This window comes from Lynx rufus, unplaced genomic scaffold, assembly GCF_022079265.1.
Source record: "Lynx rufus isolate CCGP_SWC_20201006 ecotype Redwood Valley unplaced genomic scaffold, mLynRuf1.p SCAF_2, whole genome shotgun sequence".
Classification (NCBI taxonomy): Eukaryota; Metazoa; Chordata; class Mammalia; order Carnivora; family Felidae; genus Lynx; species Lynx rufus.
Window position 1 is genome coordinate 117,343,905 of NW_025814834.1, and position 18,249 is coordinate 117,362,153.

Sequence of the window (18,249 nt, forward strand, 5' to 3'; positions counted from 1 at the left end):
GGAGTTTGTTCGAAACCCTTAAAGGTCTCTAACCCGAGAAACTGAAAAAATAACCAACAAGCACTCCGCTGAGAGGAATTGGGACTAATTCATCCACTTTCTTCTCCAAATCATCTGGAATTTCTTTGGGTGTTTATCCTGAGAATGGTGTAAGGGAATGAGAAGGACAACATTTAAGCAAGAACTGAGAAAAGTTAGACTGCTCAAGACAAAATTAAAAAACAAACAAACAAACAAAACTCATCCCGCTGGTTTATACTCGCATTCAGACTTTTAAAGGCACATTTTACCTACAGATATCCATTGAAACCAACCGAGGGGAAATTAGAAAGGAGAGGCATTGGGGTACCATTTCTATGCGAATCGACGTCTGATTTTCGTTAGTCCAGCACTGTTTTTCCTTCAAGAACTTAGTGTTTATTACAGCAACAATTACCCCAGTAACAATTCCTTCAGGGTAGTTTTGTTTAAAGGTGCCTAACTTACATACTTCACCCAACTTCTTTCAAAATCGTTCAGTCCTTCAGGGTGGAAGTTAAAATACTATCTTTATCCCGGCTCTGGTTCTGCACCAGAAGACTGTCTCCAGTAGGGCAGTACCATGAAGGCATGCTTTTTAGATCATGTGCACGTTGCGGCGCACCTTGGCTGCAAGGTGCTTTAAAAAGGCCAAGAGCTCGTGCGTGCTGTGTACCAAATTATCATCAGTCCTGCAACCTGGGCACGTAAGATGCTTTCTCCCTCCCTTTCACACTAAAAACAAAAAAACCCAAACAAATCCAGCGGGCATCAAAACCGTCCGAACGCCTAGGGAAAGCGCGCCAACCACACAAAGAAAAGGAGGGGGGCTACAGGGATTCAAAATCATTTCCCCAGGACGAACACCCTCCTGGACCTATCGGAGTTAACTGCGCGCTTGGTCGTAGCCAATAGACACAGTACTTCTGGTTCAGGTCCACCCTGAAGACTGACGGACATTTGTGCAGTCCAATGAAACAGTGCGATGCTGAAGACTTGACCAATACATTCGGGAGGTGGGTGGAGTGTAGGCCAGGGGGTTGGCGGTGCCGTGTCATGGAGGCTCAGTCTCAGAGCAGCCATTGAAGGGGAAGGAACTGCGGGTGTGTGTGTGTGTGTGTGTATGTGTGTGTGTATGTGTGTGTGCGCGCGTGTGTGTGTGTGCGTGTGAGTGCGCGCGAGTGTGTGGACAAGGAGGTGGGGGCAGTCGAGTTAGAGTCCCAACTCCTTGGACTCCATTTGCTATTCTCTTCTTTCTTCCCCACACCTATCTGGTGGTGGTGGGCGTTTATATTTGCTTTTCTTTTCATTCATTTACAGATCTTTTAAAATTAAGGGTTGGGGGTAGTGGGAAAGGCAGGAAAGGGTAAGGGAAGGGAGTAGCCGCAGAAGAGCAGGAGGAGGACATGGAGATGAAGAAGAGGATTAACCTGGAGTTAAGGAACAGAGCCCCGGAGGAGGTGAGATGACTCAGCCCCCTCCCCTTCCCCACCGGACCTGTATTGGGAAGATCGGCTTTGTAGGGATCCGGGTGGGTGTCTGAGGAGGGGTATTGAGTTAACCCCGTAACCCTGAGGTTACGGTTTGGGGGAAATATTTAATTTTAAGTGTTAAATCATTAAAATCTTCTACTTAAAAATGGCGAAGGTTTAAGTTTCTAGGGGCGTTTTTGTGTGTACCCGGGGGCTTAGCCTCCTTCAGCCCTCTTCGAGTCGGGAGTCCTGTCCTGGTGGGGGCAGGAAGCGGAGTGTTGGGGGCCGCTCCGCCGCCTCGTCCCCTCCTCCTCCTTCTCCTGGGGGCCGGTGGCGTGGGGGCGACCCACCGGTCCCACTTGCCCCCGCTGCAGCCATCGTCGCCTGAGAAGTTAGTCCAACTTTTCTGCAACGCTGCCAACTCTTTTTTTCTTTTTTTCGGGGGATGCCCGCGGCCTCGAGGCCCTTGGGTGTCTGACGTCGCGCCGGGCGCGGGCTGGGGTCCCTGGCGGAGTCCGGGTACCGTCTGCCGCCGGCTGCGCCCACTCCCCCGGGAAGCGGCGCGCGCCGCCCGCCGCCGGGCGGAATCTGGGTCAGCGGTCGGTTCCGCGGCCGCGGGTAAGTTTGGGGAGTCGTCGCCGAGACCGGAGGTGGGGAGGGGACGCGAGGCGTAATCCCCTCGGTCTCCCCGCGGTGTAATGCTACTCGGCGTGTCGTGTCGTAGTGGCCGTCACTCCGAATTTGATCCCGGGAGACGGTTTCACAGAACTCAACAAATGGGCCGTAGTAGTTTTGTGCGTTAAAGCTGGGCTCGGCGAAACTAAATGATGCGCTCTTGCTGCCGTCGCCTCAGTTAAAGAGACGGGGTTGGGAGGGGCCACGTGAGGCGGGTCGCGGCCAACTTTTCGGGGGTCGGGCGGGAGGCGTTTCCGCCTCCTGTTTGAAGGCGCTTCCTCGGCTGCACCCAGCCCTCTCCGCCCGGGGCGGAGGTACCGGGCACGCGGGCGGGGAGGCGACCCCCTGTTCCCTCGAGGAGTCCCCGCCCCGTCTGGGGTTTCCCGTGGGTCGGAGCTGCGGGTCGCGAGAGCGGGGCCCGTGGTCCTTGAGGAACCTCTCACTCCAGAGCGCCGAGGAAAGCGTCGAGTCTTGTTAATTGCGGCCCTCTGAAATAAACACGAGAGGTGGAACATGAGGATACAGTTGTTTTCTGCAGGGGTGGGTGGGGGTGGTGCCTGCGCACACCAGCACAGGGGAGGAGTGGGCTCTGTTCGGTGGGCTGTGGTGGCGTGCAGAATGGGAACCCAAGGTCTTAATGTGTGTGTGTGTGTGTGTGTGTGTGTGTGTGTGTGTGTGTGTGTGTGTTTTAAGTCCCTTTTTCTCTGAAATTGGCAGAGGGCGGGGAGGAGGAAACAGTCGCTGCTATCACCCCAGAGAGAGATGGGAGTTTTCTAGGGCCTACTCTTTGGGGGCTTCAGGAAAAAAAAAAGCTGCCTTACAGAAGCACACATTTAGTATGCTTTTGTATGTCTTAGTTTGGAAAAGTGAATTTGCTCCTCCATACCCCCCTTTCATTTACCTACCCTGTCCGTAGTAATTTCCTTGCTAGTTTTGGGGAGTGCCGGATGTTGCTTTTTTGCAGTCTCTCCTTCCTCCCCAGTGGTGTAATAACGGTCTCTTGTATTTGTATAGCTCTTTACTGTTTACAAAACCTGTTTGTGTTTGTTTTTTACCTTTCTCCTTGGAGGGACTTGTAAGGTGGATTCTATTGTTCTAGAACCCAAATTAGCAAATGGAGTCCCCTCGGGGGCAGTGAAGTTACTTAAGTGGAAGAACTGGCTTTCTGACACCAAATCTTGTGGCTCTCTCTCCTCCCGCTCAGCTGGACCAGGAGTCAGAAGATTTAGAGTGAGGCACGGCTCTGTCATACAAACTGCTGTGTGACCTTAGCCAAGTCATTCTTAACCCTTTGGGCCTTGGCTTCCTTACCTCTAAACAGATCATATACCTTCTCTGGTCTCTAAAATAATTGTCAAAGTCATACTCAACTAGAGAACGTGGCATTCCTCGTTGCTAATTTTTAGCCCTCAAAATACCTCAAACATATTTTTGCATTGGGAATAGACTGCCAGAGTCTCCTGTCTCCCCCTTAAGATTAAGTCCTTCCAGGTCCACACAGCAGCAAGTTTTGTTCTACAACTGTGACCTAATAGAGGATGCAGCCCCTCCCCCTCCCCCACTGTGGGAGAAACAAAAATGCTAGGAGGGTGTTACAGAGAAATAACATTTTGTCAAGGATGTATCGTTGTGGATGACATTGTTAGGCCCCTCTAAAAGCCAGCTTTCTCAGCATGAGCTTTCTAACATTTCTTCACGAAGGGTAATAAGGTATTTGGGAGTTATGGTGGCATTTATCAACCAAAGATCAAGGAATTTAAACTGGAAACATGAATAAAATAGTTTCCTTTCTTCTCCCTTATGCTTTAGGGCAGCTCCCTGGAATCCTTTACCAGTAGCCCAGGCATCACCTCACTGTAAAGTATATGCTCTCATGTTGAGAGTCCTTCTCATCAGGGGCAGAAGCAAGTTTCACATGGGTCCTTTTTCAAAGTTTTTTTCCCCTGCATCAGTGATTTCAACAGGCATTGAACTAATTGGTCTAAGTTTAAATTTAAAAGGTTAACTTATAATGATGACTTTAGATTGTATTTCAGGTTTTGGTGGGGGAGGAGAGAATGAAAAGGATCTGGGTAAGGGGATTGATGTGTGTATTCTTTTTTTAAAGTTTATTTATTTTGTGAGAGAGAAAGCAGGAGTGGGGGAGAGGCAGTGAGAGAAGAAGAGAGAGAATCCCAAGCAGGCTCTGAGCTGTCAGCACAGAGCCCAAGGTGGGGCTCAAACCCACAAACCACGAGATCATGACCTGAGCCAAAGTCTGATGCTTAACTGACTGAGCCACCCAGGCGCCCCAGGACTGATGGTTTTATCTTCATGTTTCCAGTGTGTCAAGACTCAGATCTTTTGCTAAACAGATTGCAAAGTAAAGACTCATTCATTTTCTGTCTTACAGGTGACAGAATTAGTCCTTGATAATTGCCTATGTGTCAATGGGGAAATTGAGGGCCTGAATGATACTTTTAAAAAACTAGAGTTTCTGAGTATGGCTAATGTGGAACTAAGTTCACTGGCCCGGCTTCCCAGCTTAAATAAACTTCGAAAGGTAAGTTGACATTAAGCTTGAAATCATCATAATTTTGAGGCCCAGGTTTTGGCCAAGTGAAACAACCATTCTGCCTTCTAATTAGAAGTTTCCAAACTTCTACAGATAAGAAAAAGGGTTATGTAGGATTTTGGAATCAGCTCTATTAATGCTTTTAGAAATTTACATTTAATAATGAAATTGCTTTATGACATGAATTTGGATTTAATATCTACCAAATATTTTTCTCTGAAACATAAAGATCCAACTATAACACGACTGGAGCCAAACTAGGGTTATAAGCTTACTCTGTAGGGGTTCTAATATATTATTTGGCATTTGTAGGTGGGAATTTGGAAATTAATAATTTGTGACAGTTTCTTGAAGCTAGAAAGAATGACAATTGTTTTTCTTCTTCACATGGATATATTTTGAAAATCTGATCTGCCCTAAGCCTTCACCATGGTTTGTTTTCTCTCCATGTTGAATATTTAGTTGGAACTCAGTGACAATATAATTTCGGGAGGCTTGGAAGTCCTGGCAGAGAAATGTCCAAATCTTACCTACCTCAATCTGAGTGGAAACAAAATCAAAGATCTCAGTACAGTAGAAGCTCTGGTAAGTGGAAAGACTCTGGACTTTCTCTTTTTTGGTTGATTTTCTGAGATTTGCTTCTGTTTTATTGATTTATATTTCATTATTGATTTATATTTCACTCTTTGAAACTTCTGAATTTCTTACATGTTTTGATCTAGATGGTTACTGCTTTTACTTCTTTTAAAGATTTTTTTAAATGTTTATTCATTTTTGAGAGAGAGAGAGAGAGGGAGACCAAGCACGAGCGGGGGAGGGACAGAGAACGAAGGAGACAGACTCTGAAGCAGGCTCCAGGTTCTGAGTTGTCAGCACAGAGCCCTGTGTGGGGCCTGAACCCACGAACCTTGAGATCATGACTTGAGCTGAAGTTGGATGCTTAACTGACTGAGCCACTCAGGGGCCCCTGCTGCTCTGATTTAAAGAAAAGCTTGGGAGGAGGTAAAAATTGTTGACAATAAGCTTGACTAGATTTAAGCTAACCACAATGTTGTTATTGTCTATTTATGCACATATTTTGTCAACAGAATCTATTAAGTGGCTACCATAGTAAGGCACTAATCAGGTGCTGCAGTTACAGTGGTGAACAGAATAAAGCCCCTTCCCTTGTGATACTTGCATCCTGGGGCCTCATTAAGAGAATTGATACAATAACCCTTCATTATAAAATGCGAAAGATCCAAAAATCATTCTGATTTCAAATATGTGTTTTCTGGTTCATGAATTACAAAGAAGTAATATAGTATTTAAAATCTTGAAATGTAAGCTTTAACTTTTCACTTTTCCAGCAAAATCTTAAAAATTTGAAAAGCCTTGACTTGTTTAACTGTGAGATCACAAACCTGGAGGATTACAGAGAAAGTATTTTTGAACTGCTGCAGCAAATCACTTACCTAGATGGATTTGACCAGGATGATAATGAGGCACCGGACTCAGAAGAAGAGGACGATGAGGGTAATCATTCTTAATGCCTATAAATACAGCCTCCAGTCTAGCCATGCAATTTAGATTGGGCCTGGATATTTAGGTGTTGGGGGGAAAAAAAGAGATTAGTAAGAAGAAAAATTTAAAAACCCAAAGCCCTAATCCTCTGTTTCTTCTTTAAGATTTCTGGTAGCTTGGGGAATTTAATGATTATTGTAGTACCAAGCTCCGTGAAAATTTTATATCTGTATAAACTGTGTAACCACCACCTAGTAAAAGTGGTAACTTTTAAAATAGTACCTTTTTTTTTTTTTAAAAAAAGGAACCATTCCTTGCGTGTTATCCATAATAGCCAAGAAATGGAAACAATCCAAATGGCCTATCAACTGATGGATAAACAAAATGTGATATGTCCATACAATGAAATATTATTCTGTCATAAGAATGAATGAGGCACTGATAAATGCTGTACCTTTGAGAACATTCTATGAAGTGAAAAAAGCCAGACACAAAAGGCCACATTTTGTATGACTTCATTTGTATGGCATGTCCAGAATAGGCATATTCATAGAAGGTGGAGTAGTGGTCACCAGGGCTGGGGGAGAGGAGATTGGGGAGTGACTGTAAATGTGTATGGGTTTTTTTGAGGGGGGTGATGAAAATGTTCTGAAATTAGATACTGAATATACATGTTTGGATAAATGGGTGACTAACAGATGTTGGAATGGATCTTGTTAGTTATGGAATACTGTTTATTATTCTTGGTTGAAAAGTTTTTTTTTTTTTAAGTTTATTTATTTTGAGAGAGAGTGCATCAGAGAGCGCAAGTGGGGGAGGGGCAGAGAGAATCCGGAGCAGGCTTTGTGCTGTCAGCCAGAGCACAGCCCGGGGCTACCCCTCTCATGAACCTTGAGATCATGACCTGCTCAAATAAAAGACCCCATAAAAGTTTTTTACTGTAACGGGGTGCCTGGGTGGCTCAGTTGGTTAAGCGTCTGACTTTGACTCAGGTCATGATCTCGAGGTTCCTGGGTTTGAGTTCCACATCAGGCTCTCTGCTGTCAGCAGGGAGCTTGCTTGGGATCCTTTGTCCCCCACCTCCACACCCCTCCCCCACTTGCACTCCCTCTCTCTCAAAAATAAATATTTAAAAAAAAAGTTTTTTACTCTAAAAAGAAATTTGAAGGATAAACGATGTTAGAAAATGATGGAATGGAATGATAGATAAAAGGGCTTTGAAGTGTCCACAAAATAAAGTTTAGTGCATGTAACATTTCATTTTTTATTTATTAAAGAATTTTTTTTTAATGTTTACTTATTTTTGAGAGAGAGAAACAGAGTGAGAGTGGGGAAGGGATAGAGAGACAAGGAGACACAGCATCCGAAGGAGGCTCCAAAGCTCTGAGCTGTCAGCACAGAGCCCAACGTGGGGCTCCAACTCACAAACTGCGAGATCATGACCTGAGCTGAAGTGGGACGCTTAATGGACTGAGCCCCCCAGGCGCCCCTAGTGCATGCAACGTTTTGATGACAATCTATATGTTGGAAACAGTTCAGTATTTAGAAGCCATGTTTCTCAAATAGTAAAGGAGGATGTTACAAAAGGGAAGTCTTAAAAAAAAGAAAATCACCCTGGGATACTTTCCACCCACCCGTTGGCTTAAGAGTTTGAGGTGATTGGGACAAGGGAAAATAGGATCGACATACTAGCAAGAAACATTTTTCCCAGCCATTTGTTCATCTTTCAAAATATTTTTAAAGACGGAGATGAAGATGACGAAGACGAAGAGGAAGATGAAGCTGGTCCACCAGAAGGCTATGAGGAGGAGGAGGAGGACGAGGAGGAGGAGGAAGAGGAGGAGGAGGAGGAGGAGGCAGGCTCAGAACTGGGAGAGGGAGAAGAGGAAGTGGGCCTCTCCTACTTAATGAAAGAAGAAATCCAGGTGAATAGGCACTTTTTACCTGCACTGAAAGCCATTTAGGCCTAAGGTCAAGTCCTAAAGTAGGAAGTTGAGTGGAAAGCTGAAAGCTGTTCCTGACTTGTGGGTCTGCATGTATCTGTCTGCCTGTCCTTTTCGTCAGCTCACAGTGTATCCAGATAATCGCAAACCCCCGTTAATTTTACCACCCAGCTATCGTTCAAAACCGCTCAGCTCTCAGTGGTGTGGGATGGCGGAGAATATTTTACAAAAGTTTCCGAGCCTCAGCTTCTGCATTTATAAAACGGAGATTATACCAACCTCTTAGGATTATTTTAAGGAACTGACAGGATAATACACTTAAAGTATCTAGTCCCCGGCACATCGTAGGCACTCAAGAAGACTTTCCTTTCCCCTAATTATGTCTTGCTAATGGTTTTGTAGTAGCTTTCCAAATGGTCTCTCTGAATACAGTGTCACCACAAAGGTGTATCATCCACAGTATGTGCTTGGGTACTCTGAATGCAAATGAGATCATGTCACCAGGCTGCATGAATCACTTTGTTTCCCTGTTGCCACCAAGACATACAAGGCCCATCATTATAAGCCCCTGCTTCCTCCTCTAGCCTCTTCTCCCTCAGTACCAAATTAAATTGTCATACCGAGCTATTTCTTGCCTTTCTGACTGTAGCTACATTGTGTATTCTATCTGTAGTGACTTTCTACCCATGCTCTCTGGTGAACTTTATTTTCTGTTCTTACTGAGGTAAACATAAGTATAGTAAAGCTTGTAAAGTACACTGATTTTATGTACAAGTCCATGACCAAGCCACTTATGTATATATACTCCTGTGACTACTATGCAAATCATGCATTGCAGACTCTTTAAAAACTGTTTTGGAGTTGCTTCATTATTGAAGCTTTTTGTAAGTTTTCATAGATAACTACTCCTTCCTGTGTTACCTTTGAACCTTGATTAGGCTTTATTGCCTGTAGACACTTTTGTAAAAACTTGTTTATTTGGCCACTTTCTACTCGAGGGTGAGCTCCTTGAGGGAAGGGCCATTTATCTTTGTATCTCAGCATCTAGTGCGTTGACAGGAACATAGTAAGCTCACAGAAAACGTCAGTTGACTTGAACAAATGATCTTCAGCCCCTGGGAATTATTATTTTCTCCTAATGTTGTTAAATTATTATTTTATGTTAATAATTCAAAGTTTTTTATTATTAAAAATAATATCTCTTGATTTAGACTAGGAATTGTTAGCATTATTTGTTTTCCTAATGACCTTTACTTTGGTTAGATAGGTAATATCACTGATGATAATTTTTCTCTGATATAATTTTATTATTTATTTATTTATTTATAAGGAAGGGGAGGAGTATAGAGAGGGAGAGAGAGAATCTCAAGTAGACTCTGTACTACCCACTCAGAGTCTGTTCTGGGGCTTGATTTCATGAACCATGAGATCACAACCTGAGCCAAAATCAAAAGTCAGATGCGTAACCGATTGAGCCATCCAGGCACCCCTAGTATTAAGTAGTTTAAAACCTTAAAAAGTTTTTTTTAATGTTTATTTATTTATTTATTTATTTATTCATGTTTTCCCCAAAATTTTTTAACGTTTATTTATTTTTGGGGGGGGGGCGGAGGCGCAGAGAGAGTGAGACGCAGAATGCAAAGCAGGCTCTAGTCTGTGAGCTGTCAGCACAGAGCCTGATGTGGGGCTTAAACTCCCTAACCGGGAGATCATGACCTGAGCCAAAGTCGGATGCTTAATCAACTTGAGCCACCCAGTCACCCCATAATGTTTATTTATTTTTGAGATGGAGACAGAGGCAAGCAGAGGAGGGGAAGAGAGAGGGAGACACAGATTCTGAAGCATATTCTAGGATTCATGCTGTCAGCACAGAGCCTGATGAGGGGCTTGAACTCACAAACTGCGAGATCATGACCTGAGCTGAAGTCGGATGCTCAACTGACTGAGCCATCCAGGCACCTGCCCCTAAAAATGACTTTCAATTGGGGTGCCTTGGCGGCTCAGTGTGTTAAGCGTCTGAGTCTTGGTTTTGGCTCAAGTCATAATCTTGTGGTTCCTGAGTTTAAGCCCTCTGTCGGGCTCTGGTGGCGTGGAGCCATGCACTGTCTCCCAAAAGAAATAAACATTAAAATGATTTTCAACTGACTGCTGATGTTTGTGTTTATCATTCCACTGAATATTGGGAATTGTTAAAAGTGACACAGTCCAGTATAGAGCAAAAATCTCTGAGGTAATTCCCACGATGTTAAGTCAGTGTAGTACCTGCATGGTTTGAGTAATATTTTTATTTCATCTGCTCTTTAGAGGTAAGGAATTAATATGGATAAAGAAGGTCTTGATGTATCTGTAGGACATTTTGTTAAAAATGGGGATGGGGGCTGTAGAAGAATTGGGAATTGTGGTGCCCCTGTACTGTCATAGTACAATGAGGAAACATGTTATTTCCCATTAATTGGGAAAAGATCATGGTTTCTACTGAACAAGTCACTGATGAAAGCTGAGTCTTTATTGAGGGGTATCATCTAATAGATGACATTAAAAACTAAAGGCTTAGATGTTAGCTATACTTGTGGTGAGTGTAACATAAGATATAGACTTGCTGAATCACCATGTTGTACACCTGAAACTAATGTAACATGGTGTGTCAAGTCTACTTCAATTTAAAAAAAGGCTTAGATGCCTGGGTGGCTCAGTTGGTTAAGCGTCTGACTCTTGATTTTGGCCCAGGTCATGATCTCACAAGGTTAGTGAGATTGAGCCCCACACTGGGCTCTGTGCTGACATCGCAGAACCTGCTTGGGATTCTCTCTCTCTCCTCTCTCTGCCCCTCCCCTGCTCCCTCTCTCTCTCTCTCTCTCTCTCTCAATAAACATTAAAAAAATAATAAAAAATAAAAAAGGCTTAAAAACATGAATCAACTTTTTAAAGTTTATTTATTTATTTTTGAGGGAGAGAGAGAAAGAAAGAGAATCCCAAGCAGGCTCTGCACTGACAGCACAGAGCCTGATGTGGGGTTCGAACTCACAAACTGTGAGATCATGACCTGAGCCAAAATCAAGAATCAGATACTTGGCACATCTGGGTGGCTCAGTTGGTTTAGCACCCAGCTTCAGCTCAGGTCATGATCTCACAGTTGGTGGGTTCCAGCCCCTGCTGGGCTCTGTGCTGACAGCTCAGAGCCTGGAGCCTGCTTGGGATTCTATGTCTCCCTCGCTTTCTGCCCCTCCCCCACTCACACTCTGTCTCTGAAAAATAAATAAAATGTTAATTAAAAAAAAAAAAAGTCAGATACTTAACTGACTGAGCCACTCCATGAATCAATTAGTTGAACCATATTTTGTTTAAAGCAAAATCCAGAGAAGTAATTAGCTTCTGAGACTTGGGCTTTTCTAAATTAAGGAATAAATGTGATTAGTGTCTCCACTGTTTTTTAAAAAATTGCAAATATTTAAATATCCTCACTTATCATTTGCAGATAGGAGATGTTTAAAATGTGTCCCTTGTTTTTCTTTCTTTTTATTTCTTTCCCTTTCCTTCCTCTTCCTGTCCCCTCTCTTCTCTACCCTTCTCTCTTCCTTTCTTTTCCTCTTTAGTTTAAGGCTTTAGGTTCTCCTGATTTTTACTGTGGTTCCTTTTTATACTATTGGCTACCCCATCTATTTCTTCTGCTCCTTGTAGCTTGATGATGTTCTGGTATAGAATGCTTTTCAGTATTTGAATTGATTGTATAAGACTGATTTCTGATATGAGTGTTGTGCAGTTGAGTTTCTCAGGGGATCCTAGCTATGTGCTGGGAAATTAAGTTCTGTTTAGTATTTCTAGACACAAATGGGGCTATGGATACTGTGAAAGGGATGGGTTGTACAAATTTTCCTTCAATACCCAGCAATTCTTGACATTTGCCAATTAAAGTGTTTCTTTTGTTTATTTTTGAAAGAGATAAAGAGTGAGTGGGAGAGGGGCAGAAAGAGAGGGAGACACAGAATCCAAAGCAGGCTCTGCACTGTTAGCACAGAGCCTGATATGGGGCTCGAGTCCACGAACCATGAAATTATGAACTCAGCTGAAGTCAGACACTTAACCGATGGAGCCACCCACGTGCCCTGCCAATTAAAATATTTTTAAGGAGCAGTAAACTTTTGTGGGGTTGGAGGGGAGACCCTAGATTGGTTTCATTTTTTTCAAACATATAGTAGAACTCAACTATTTGGCAGTAAGTGTAAAAGGCCTCTGAATAGCCAACATAAAGTAACCAAAGACATTTTCTTTGTAGGACAGTGTTTCAGCTGTTATTCTAAACCTATTTTCTCTTTTATATTCAAATCTCTAATAAGCTTATTGATCTATTTTCTGAATCCATAGCAGATTAAAATTGAAGTAGTAACCTACTGTAAAAGAGAAGGCACGAAAACTAGGAAAAGGTACAATTAAAAGTAGAGGTGAGGGTCATTTTTAAAAGGAGAAAACCATCCTACGTATATTAATAGGCTCTGAGGGAATAGCATACACTAATGAGTATAATGTTCATGGTCAAAATGATGACTGATTATGCAAGGGAAAGGTTTGTTAGCATAAAATGGTAGTGCACTTTAGAGATTTGTATCCCAATTGGTTAAAGTAAAAAAAAAAAAAAAGTTATGATGTTTCAAGGCTATGTTTACATCTTAGCTATCCTGAACAGCTCTTTCACAAGAGTTATAGATCAAGTTTTATGACTTTTTTGTGTGATTTTTTTTGCTGTTTTGATGTGTAGATTTTTAGATATAGAAGGAACTTGTAGATCTTTCTAGATGAATACTTTCTTTTATTGATTAGGAAACTGAGGTCCAGGGGCACCTAGGCGGCTTAGTCGGTTAAGTGTCCAACTTCGACTCAGGTCATGAACTCACTGTTTGTGAGTTCGAGTCACATGTCGGGCTCTGTGCTGACAGCTCAGAGCCTGGAGTCTGCTTCAGATTCTGTGTCTCCTTCTGTCTGTCCCTCCCCGACTCATGCTCTGTCTCTTTGAAAAATAAACATTAAAAAAAAAAAGGAAAACTGAGGTCTAGAGAGATTAAGTGACGTATTTAGTGCATATTACTATGTTGGGGCAAGAATTCAGGTAATTACTTTCTCACGCTATAAAATAGAAGACCTTTCTTTGAAATAGTCTAAAGGTACTCTGTCCATTATGGTAGCCACTGGACATATTTCGTTATTTAAATTAAAATAAAATGAAAAATTTAGTTCCTTGTTTGTACTGGTCACATTTTATTTTTTTATTTTTATTTATTTCATTTATTTTTTAAGATTTTTTTTATTTTTAAGTAATCTCTACACCCAACATGGGGCTCGAACTCACAACTGCAAGATCAAGAGTTGCACACTTTGGGGTGCCTGGGTGGCTCAGTCAGTTAGGCGTCCAACTCTTGATTTCGGCTCAGGTCACGATCTCTCACGGTTTGTGGGTTTGAGTCCCACATTGGGCTCCATGCTGACAGTGCAGAGCCTGCTTGGGATTCTCTCTCCCCCTCTCTCTGTCCCTATCCCACTTGCACACACACATACACACACACTCTCTCTCTCTCTCTCTCTCCCCCCCCCCCGCCCCTCTCCCTCTCTCTCTCTCTCTCTCAATGGATAAATAAACTTTAAAAAAAAAAAGTTGCATGTTCTGCTGACTGAGCCACCCAGGCACCCCTGTACTGGTCACATTTTAAATGCTCAGTAGCCACATGTGGACAGCATAGATACAGAACATTTCCATTGTTGCAGAAAGTTCTTTTGAACAGTGCTGGTCCAAAACATAAATTACTTTCATAAAGAATCTAGATTTAGTTGGGTTCCTAGAAAACACCTGTGTAAGTTAGACACAGGTTGTCAGAATGTAGAATGACCATAGTTTTTTGCTCTTGTTGGAATGTATTATTACCAAACAGTGAAAAATATGTGTCATGGCTTTTTATTCTCAAATCGAATATTTGATTTTCAAGGATGAAGAAGATGATGATGACTATGTTGAAGAAGGGGAAGAAGAGGAAGAAGATGGTGAGTTACATTAGCCATTAAAGAAATCCTAACATTCAAGTTACAGCTATTATTCATATATACTTTAACAAATGAGTCTATAATTCAAATTGTAATTGATTTTGGTAACATAGAGCAGCTTGAGAAGTATGAAACCTTTTTCTTTGAAAATTGATTTAAGTAATCTCTACACTCAACGTGTGGCTCGAACTCATGACCTTGGTTGGGATCAAGAGTCTTATGCTCCTTGTAACAAGCCAGCCAGGCACCCCTAAAACCTTTTTAAAAGAGTAATGTTCTCAGGGCATTCAATAATTTCATTAAAAAACAAACAAAAAACCAGCCTCTAACATTTATTTTTATTAAAAAAAATTTTTTTTTAACGTTTATTTATTTTTGAGAGACAGAGAGAGACAGAGCACGAGCAGGGGAAGAGCAGAGAGGGAGACAGAGAATCCCAAAGCAGGGTCCAGGCTCAGCTCAGCACAGAGCCCTATGCGGGGCTAGAACCCACGAACTGTGAGATCATGACCTGAGCCAAAGTCGGACACTTAACCGACTGAGCCACCCAGGCACCACTCTAACATTTATTTTTATTTTTATTTTTTATTTTTATTTTTTCAACATTTATTTATTTTTGGGACAGAGAGAGACAGAGCATGAACGGGGGAGGGGCAGAGAGAGAGGGAGACACAGACTCGGAAACAGGCTCCAGGCTCCGAACCATCAGCCCAGAGCCCGACGCGGGGCTCGAACTCACGGACCGCGAGATCGTGACCTGGCTGAAGTCGGACGCTTAACCGACTGTGCCACCCAGGCGCCCCTAACATTTATTTTTAAAGTGGTATGAAGAGATCATGGAACCTTGAGCCTTAATTTATTACTTTCTTAGGTCTTTCATTTTGAAGAGGGTGAAGCCTTATCTCTCAAGAGAAGAGCAGTGGAATTCTCAAATAATGCTGTCTAGTCCTCTTTACCTAGGTCTTTCAAAATAAATTTAAAAATTTGCTAATAATTCTTGTAATGACAAGCCCCTAGTTTCTTGATCTGTACTTCATGATTTGGCCACAAGGGTGCACAGCAAGCTGTCATTATTTATGGATTTCTGTCTATTAAGCCTTTACAATACACTAAAATTGAAAAATTTTCAGAGAGGAAACTTAAACCTATAATTAAAAAAAAATTTTTTTTAATGTTTATTTCTTTTTGAGAGAGAGAGACAGAGCATGAACAGGGGAGAAGCAGAGAGATAGGGAGACGCTGAATCCAAAGCAGGCTCCAGGCCCCAGGCTCTGAGCTGTCAGCACAGAGCCCGTCGCAGGGCTCGAACCCACTAACCATGAGATCATGACCTAAGCTGAAGTCGGATGCTTAACCAACTGAGCCACCCAGGCGCCCCAAACCTGTAATTTTTTTTATGCCATTAAGTTTTCACTAAGATAGATTCAAAACTTTGTAATTTAACAGGTACTCATTTGTTAAAATTGAGTACTTTACAATTTTTCTTTCACTCTTCCTTCAGAAGAAGAAGGTCTTCGAGGGGAAAAAAGGAAACGAGATGCTGAAGACGATGGAGATGAAGAAGACGACTAGATCATTCTAAGACCAGATTCCCTAAAGTTCCTGGGTGTGCAATAGAGTGATCACATCTTGTTTCTTCATGTACCATAGTGAACCCTACGGAAAATAACCTGTAACTTTTTATAGGAAAAGTGTGGTTTTACTATTTTTGCCTTATCATTCCAAATAAGATTTACTAGTCTGTTAATGATCATACTGTATGTAGAGAAAACATTTTCATTGACCCCGTTGTGAAATTCCCTAGCAATTTATTTAGATCTTCATTTTTCTCATTCAAGCTCATTGTATTAGTTATTTTTAGCCCATAATTAAAACATGATCACTTTTACACAGGCGTAGTTTGGTGCACTTCATTCATAAGGTTTTAAAGTTATTTATAGTTAATGGAAATCACGATCAGCTGGAATATGAAATGAAGTCTCTTGAATGAGAAGTTGGTTATTTTTTTAGAGGTGACCCAGAGATCTTTAGTTTGAAGGCAATGACTTTTTTTTTTTTTTTTTTTTTTTTGGCTAAGGGTATTTGGATGCTTTTTTGTCACTTGAGTAGCTTGGAAAGTAGGAGCAGAATAGTAAAGGTTCTACTCAATGTAGTTCATAGCTTTTGTGGAGGCTTCTGAAAACTTTTAAAGTCAGATGACTAATACGATTTTCTTTTTGAAGTTCAGAGAGATGTGTTCAGAGACATGCAGGTGAGCCCTTTCTTTTTCAGGCTGAAGATTACAACATACTAGTAGGTTGGTTATTTTGTTTTTAAATGTGCATTCTTTATTTTCCTCCCAGCAATTCCTTTATAATCACTTTCATTTCTCTTTTCACTCCTCTCCCTCTATCTCAAAAAAAAGTTGGGAAACTCATGTGATACCCAGGAAAACTTTTAGTCTTTTATACCTCAACCACCTTTTCAGATTGTCTCAGTTTTAAACAAGCTAAGTGAAAGAAATTGAGTATTTTCTGAGATACAAATATTATTACCAGTACATTTGTATGCAACAGATTCTGTTTACTGTAAATCATTTTTGATTGACAAGATGTACAGACCGTATTATTAGGATGCAGAAAGAAAAGTAGAGGAGGCTTTCAGAAGCAGAATTAATATTCCTCAAAAGTCAGAACTATTGCCTGTTGATAATTAATGAGACATTCAAGTCAAATTTTCAAGTTAGCTTCCCAAACGATTTAGATACCACACTGCAAAGTATTTCTAATTTTTCTGAGTAGAACCTTTCATTATTCTTATAGTTTTAAGGTATTACCAGATATAGCTTTTAATTGGAATATACTGGGCAGTTGGAAACATATTTGAAACTAAATCAGTATTCAAGATTAAGATTTATTTTCAAGTGGATGTCCATTAAAAATCGAAAATATTTCAGGACAAATGTGTGTTTCTATATATGGCTACTAAATATAATAACAATAGAAAAGTACATCCCCTTTTTGTTGTGGAGGCTCCACGGTCAAGGCAATTGCTTTTGAAATTGTTGGCTATCTAAATGTTTTTCTGCTTTGTTTTGGATATCTGTAAGTTTTTGTAAAGTTAGCATTCAGCAAATTAATTGAAGTTACTGGGACACATTTAAATTACTGAGTAAAGAACTTCTTTTTTAGTTTCAAATGTATGACTTTGGGTTTTAGAGTAAAAACTACGAAGTTATTTGTGGGTAAACTAAAAACGTTGCACAAGTGACTGAAATAAAACTCTTGGAATAAGTTTTGAGGGAGGGATTGGAATCTCCAGAAGGCTAACATTTTACTCCTTTTTAACATTTGAAATGCCCTGTTGTAGTCCCTAAGAATTCTCATCACAGAGTATATGCCAGACTATAAAATACTTATTTTTAAAATGAAATCTATATACTGACTTTATCAATCGTCTTATTGTGCAATCAAAATTAGAGTTCTTTGGTTTGAAAACAACATTTAGAGCCTCCAAATGACTTTTTTAAGACTTATTTAGCTTTGTGGGTGGTATTTTCATGCAAATAAGTAAGGGTGGGTTTTATATTTTGTAGAAGTTTTTGGTCCTATTTTAATGCTCTTTGTATGGCAGTATGTATATAGTGTGTTAAATTCCTCAAAACTGTCCTTAAAAAACTTTGAAGTTAATACTTTTGTGCAACTGTGTTTTGAATAAAGCCATGACAGTGTTAAAAACAAAAAAATGCAGCACTCCTGATTATTTTGTTTCTGACTGTTCCCTGTTTTTTTTTCTTCTGTGACTGCTGTAACTTAAAAGTTTTTGAAATTGAATTGCTTCAAATAAATGGAAGATTTGTTAATAGTTTCAGTGTATGACATTCACTTTTTGAACCCTCCACTGGGGCTTTGAATGTCTTTTTAAAAACAGAAACAGCCCGAAAGTTCTCAAACACTTGGATGGCATGTGAGACATTACAATTTAATAGTTTAACTCATCATCTGCCTTATTTATTCACTTTTGTCCAAGAAGCAGAAAAAATTCTGGGTTCCTTTAACTTTCCTTTTGGAGTTGCAAA

At 41.1% G+C, this 18,249-nt stretch overlaps 1 protein-coding gene across 2 annotated transcripts; it reads left to right on the forward strand.

The window, feature by feature from the left end:
- The first annotated feature begins 1,081 nt into the window (after nt 1-1,081).
- On the forward strand, nt 1,082-17,916 carry ANP32E (acidic nuclear phosphoprotein 32 family member E). 2 transcript variants are annotated; one of them, XM_047084162.1, is made up of 7 exons: nt 1,100-1,478; nt 4,558-4,707; nt 5,182-5,304; nt 6,069-6,234; nt 7,966-8,147; nt 14,138-14,192; nt 15,694-17,916. In XM_047084162.1, exons 1-7 carry the CDS (start codon nt 1,425-1,427, stop codon nt 15,762-15,764), a joined length of 801 nt encoding a protein of 266 aa, XP_046940118.1. In that variant the 5' UTR covers nt 1,100-1,424; the 3' UTR covers nt 15,765-17,916. The 2 variants fall into 2 exon arrangements, with proteins under 2 accessions (XP_046940119.1, XP_046940118.1); XM_047084163.1 differs by lacking the exons at nt 6,069-6,234; nt 14,138-14,192; nt 15,694-17,916 and having other exon boundaries at nt 1,082-1,478; nt 7,966-8,130.
- Nucleotides 17,917-18,249: the final 333 nt, after the last annotated feature.

Bases quoted from the DNA above. Each gene is read 5' to 3' on its own strand.
- ANP32E (XM_047084162.1), top strand. From the start codon at position 1,425: ATGGAGATGAAGAAGAGGATTAACCTGGAGTTAAGGAACAGAGCCCCG. The intron at 1,479-4,557 runs GTGAGATGACTC...TCTGTCTTACAG, and splicing joins GGAACAGAGCCCCGGAGGAG to GTGACAGAATTAGTCCTTGA. The intron at 14,193-15,693 runs GTGAGTTACATT...CTCTTCCTTCAG, and splicing joins GGAAGAAGAGGAAGAAGATG to AAGAAGAAGGTCTTCGAGGG.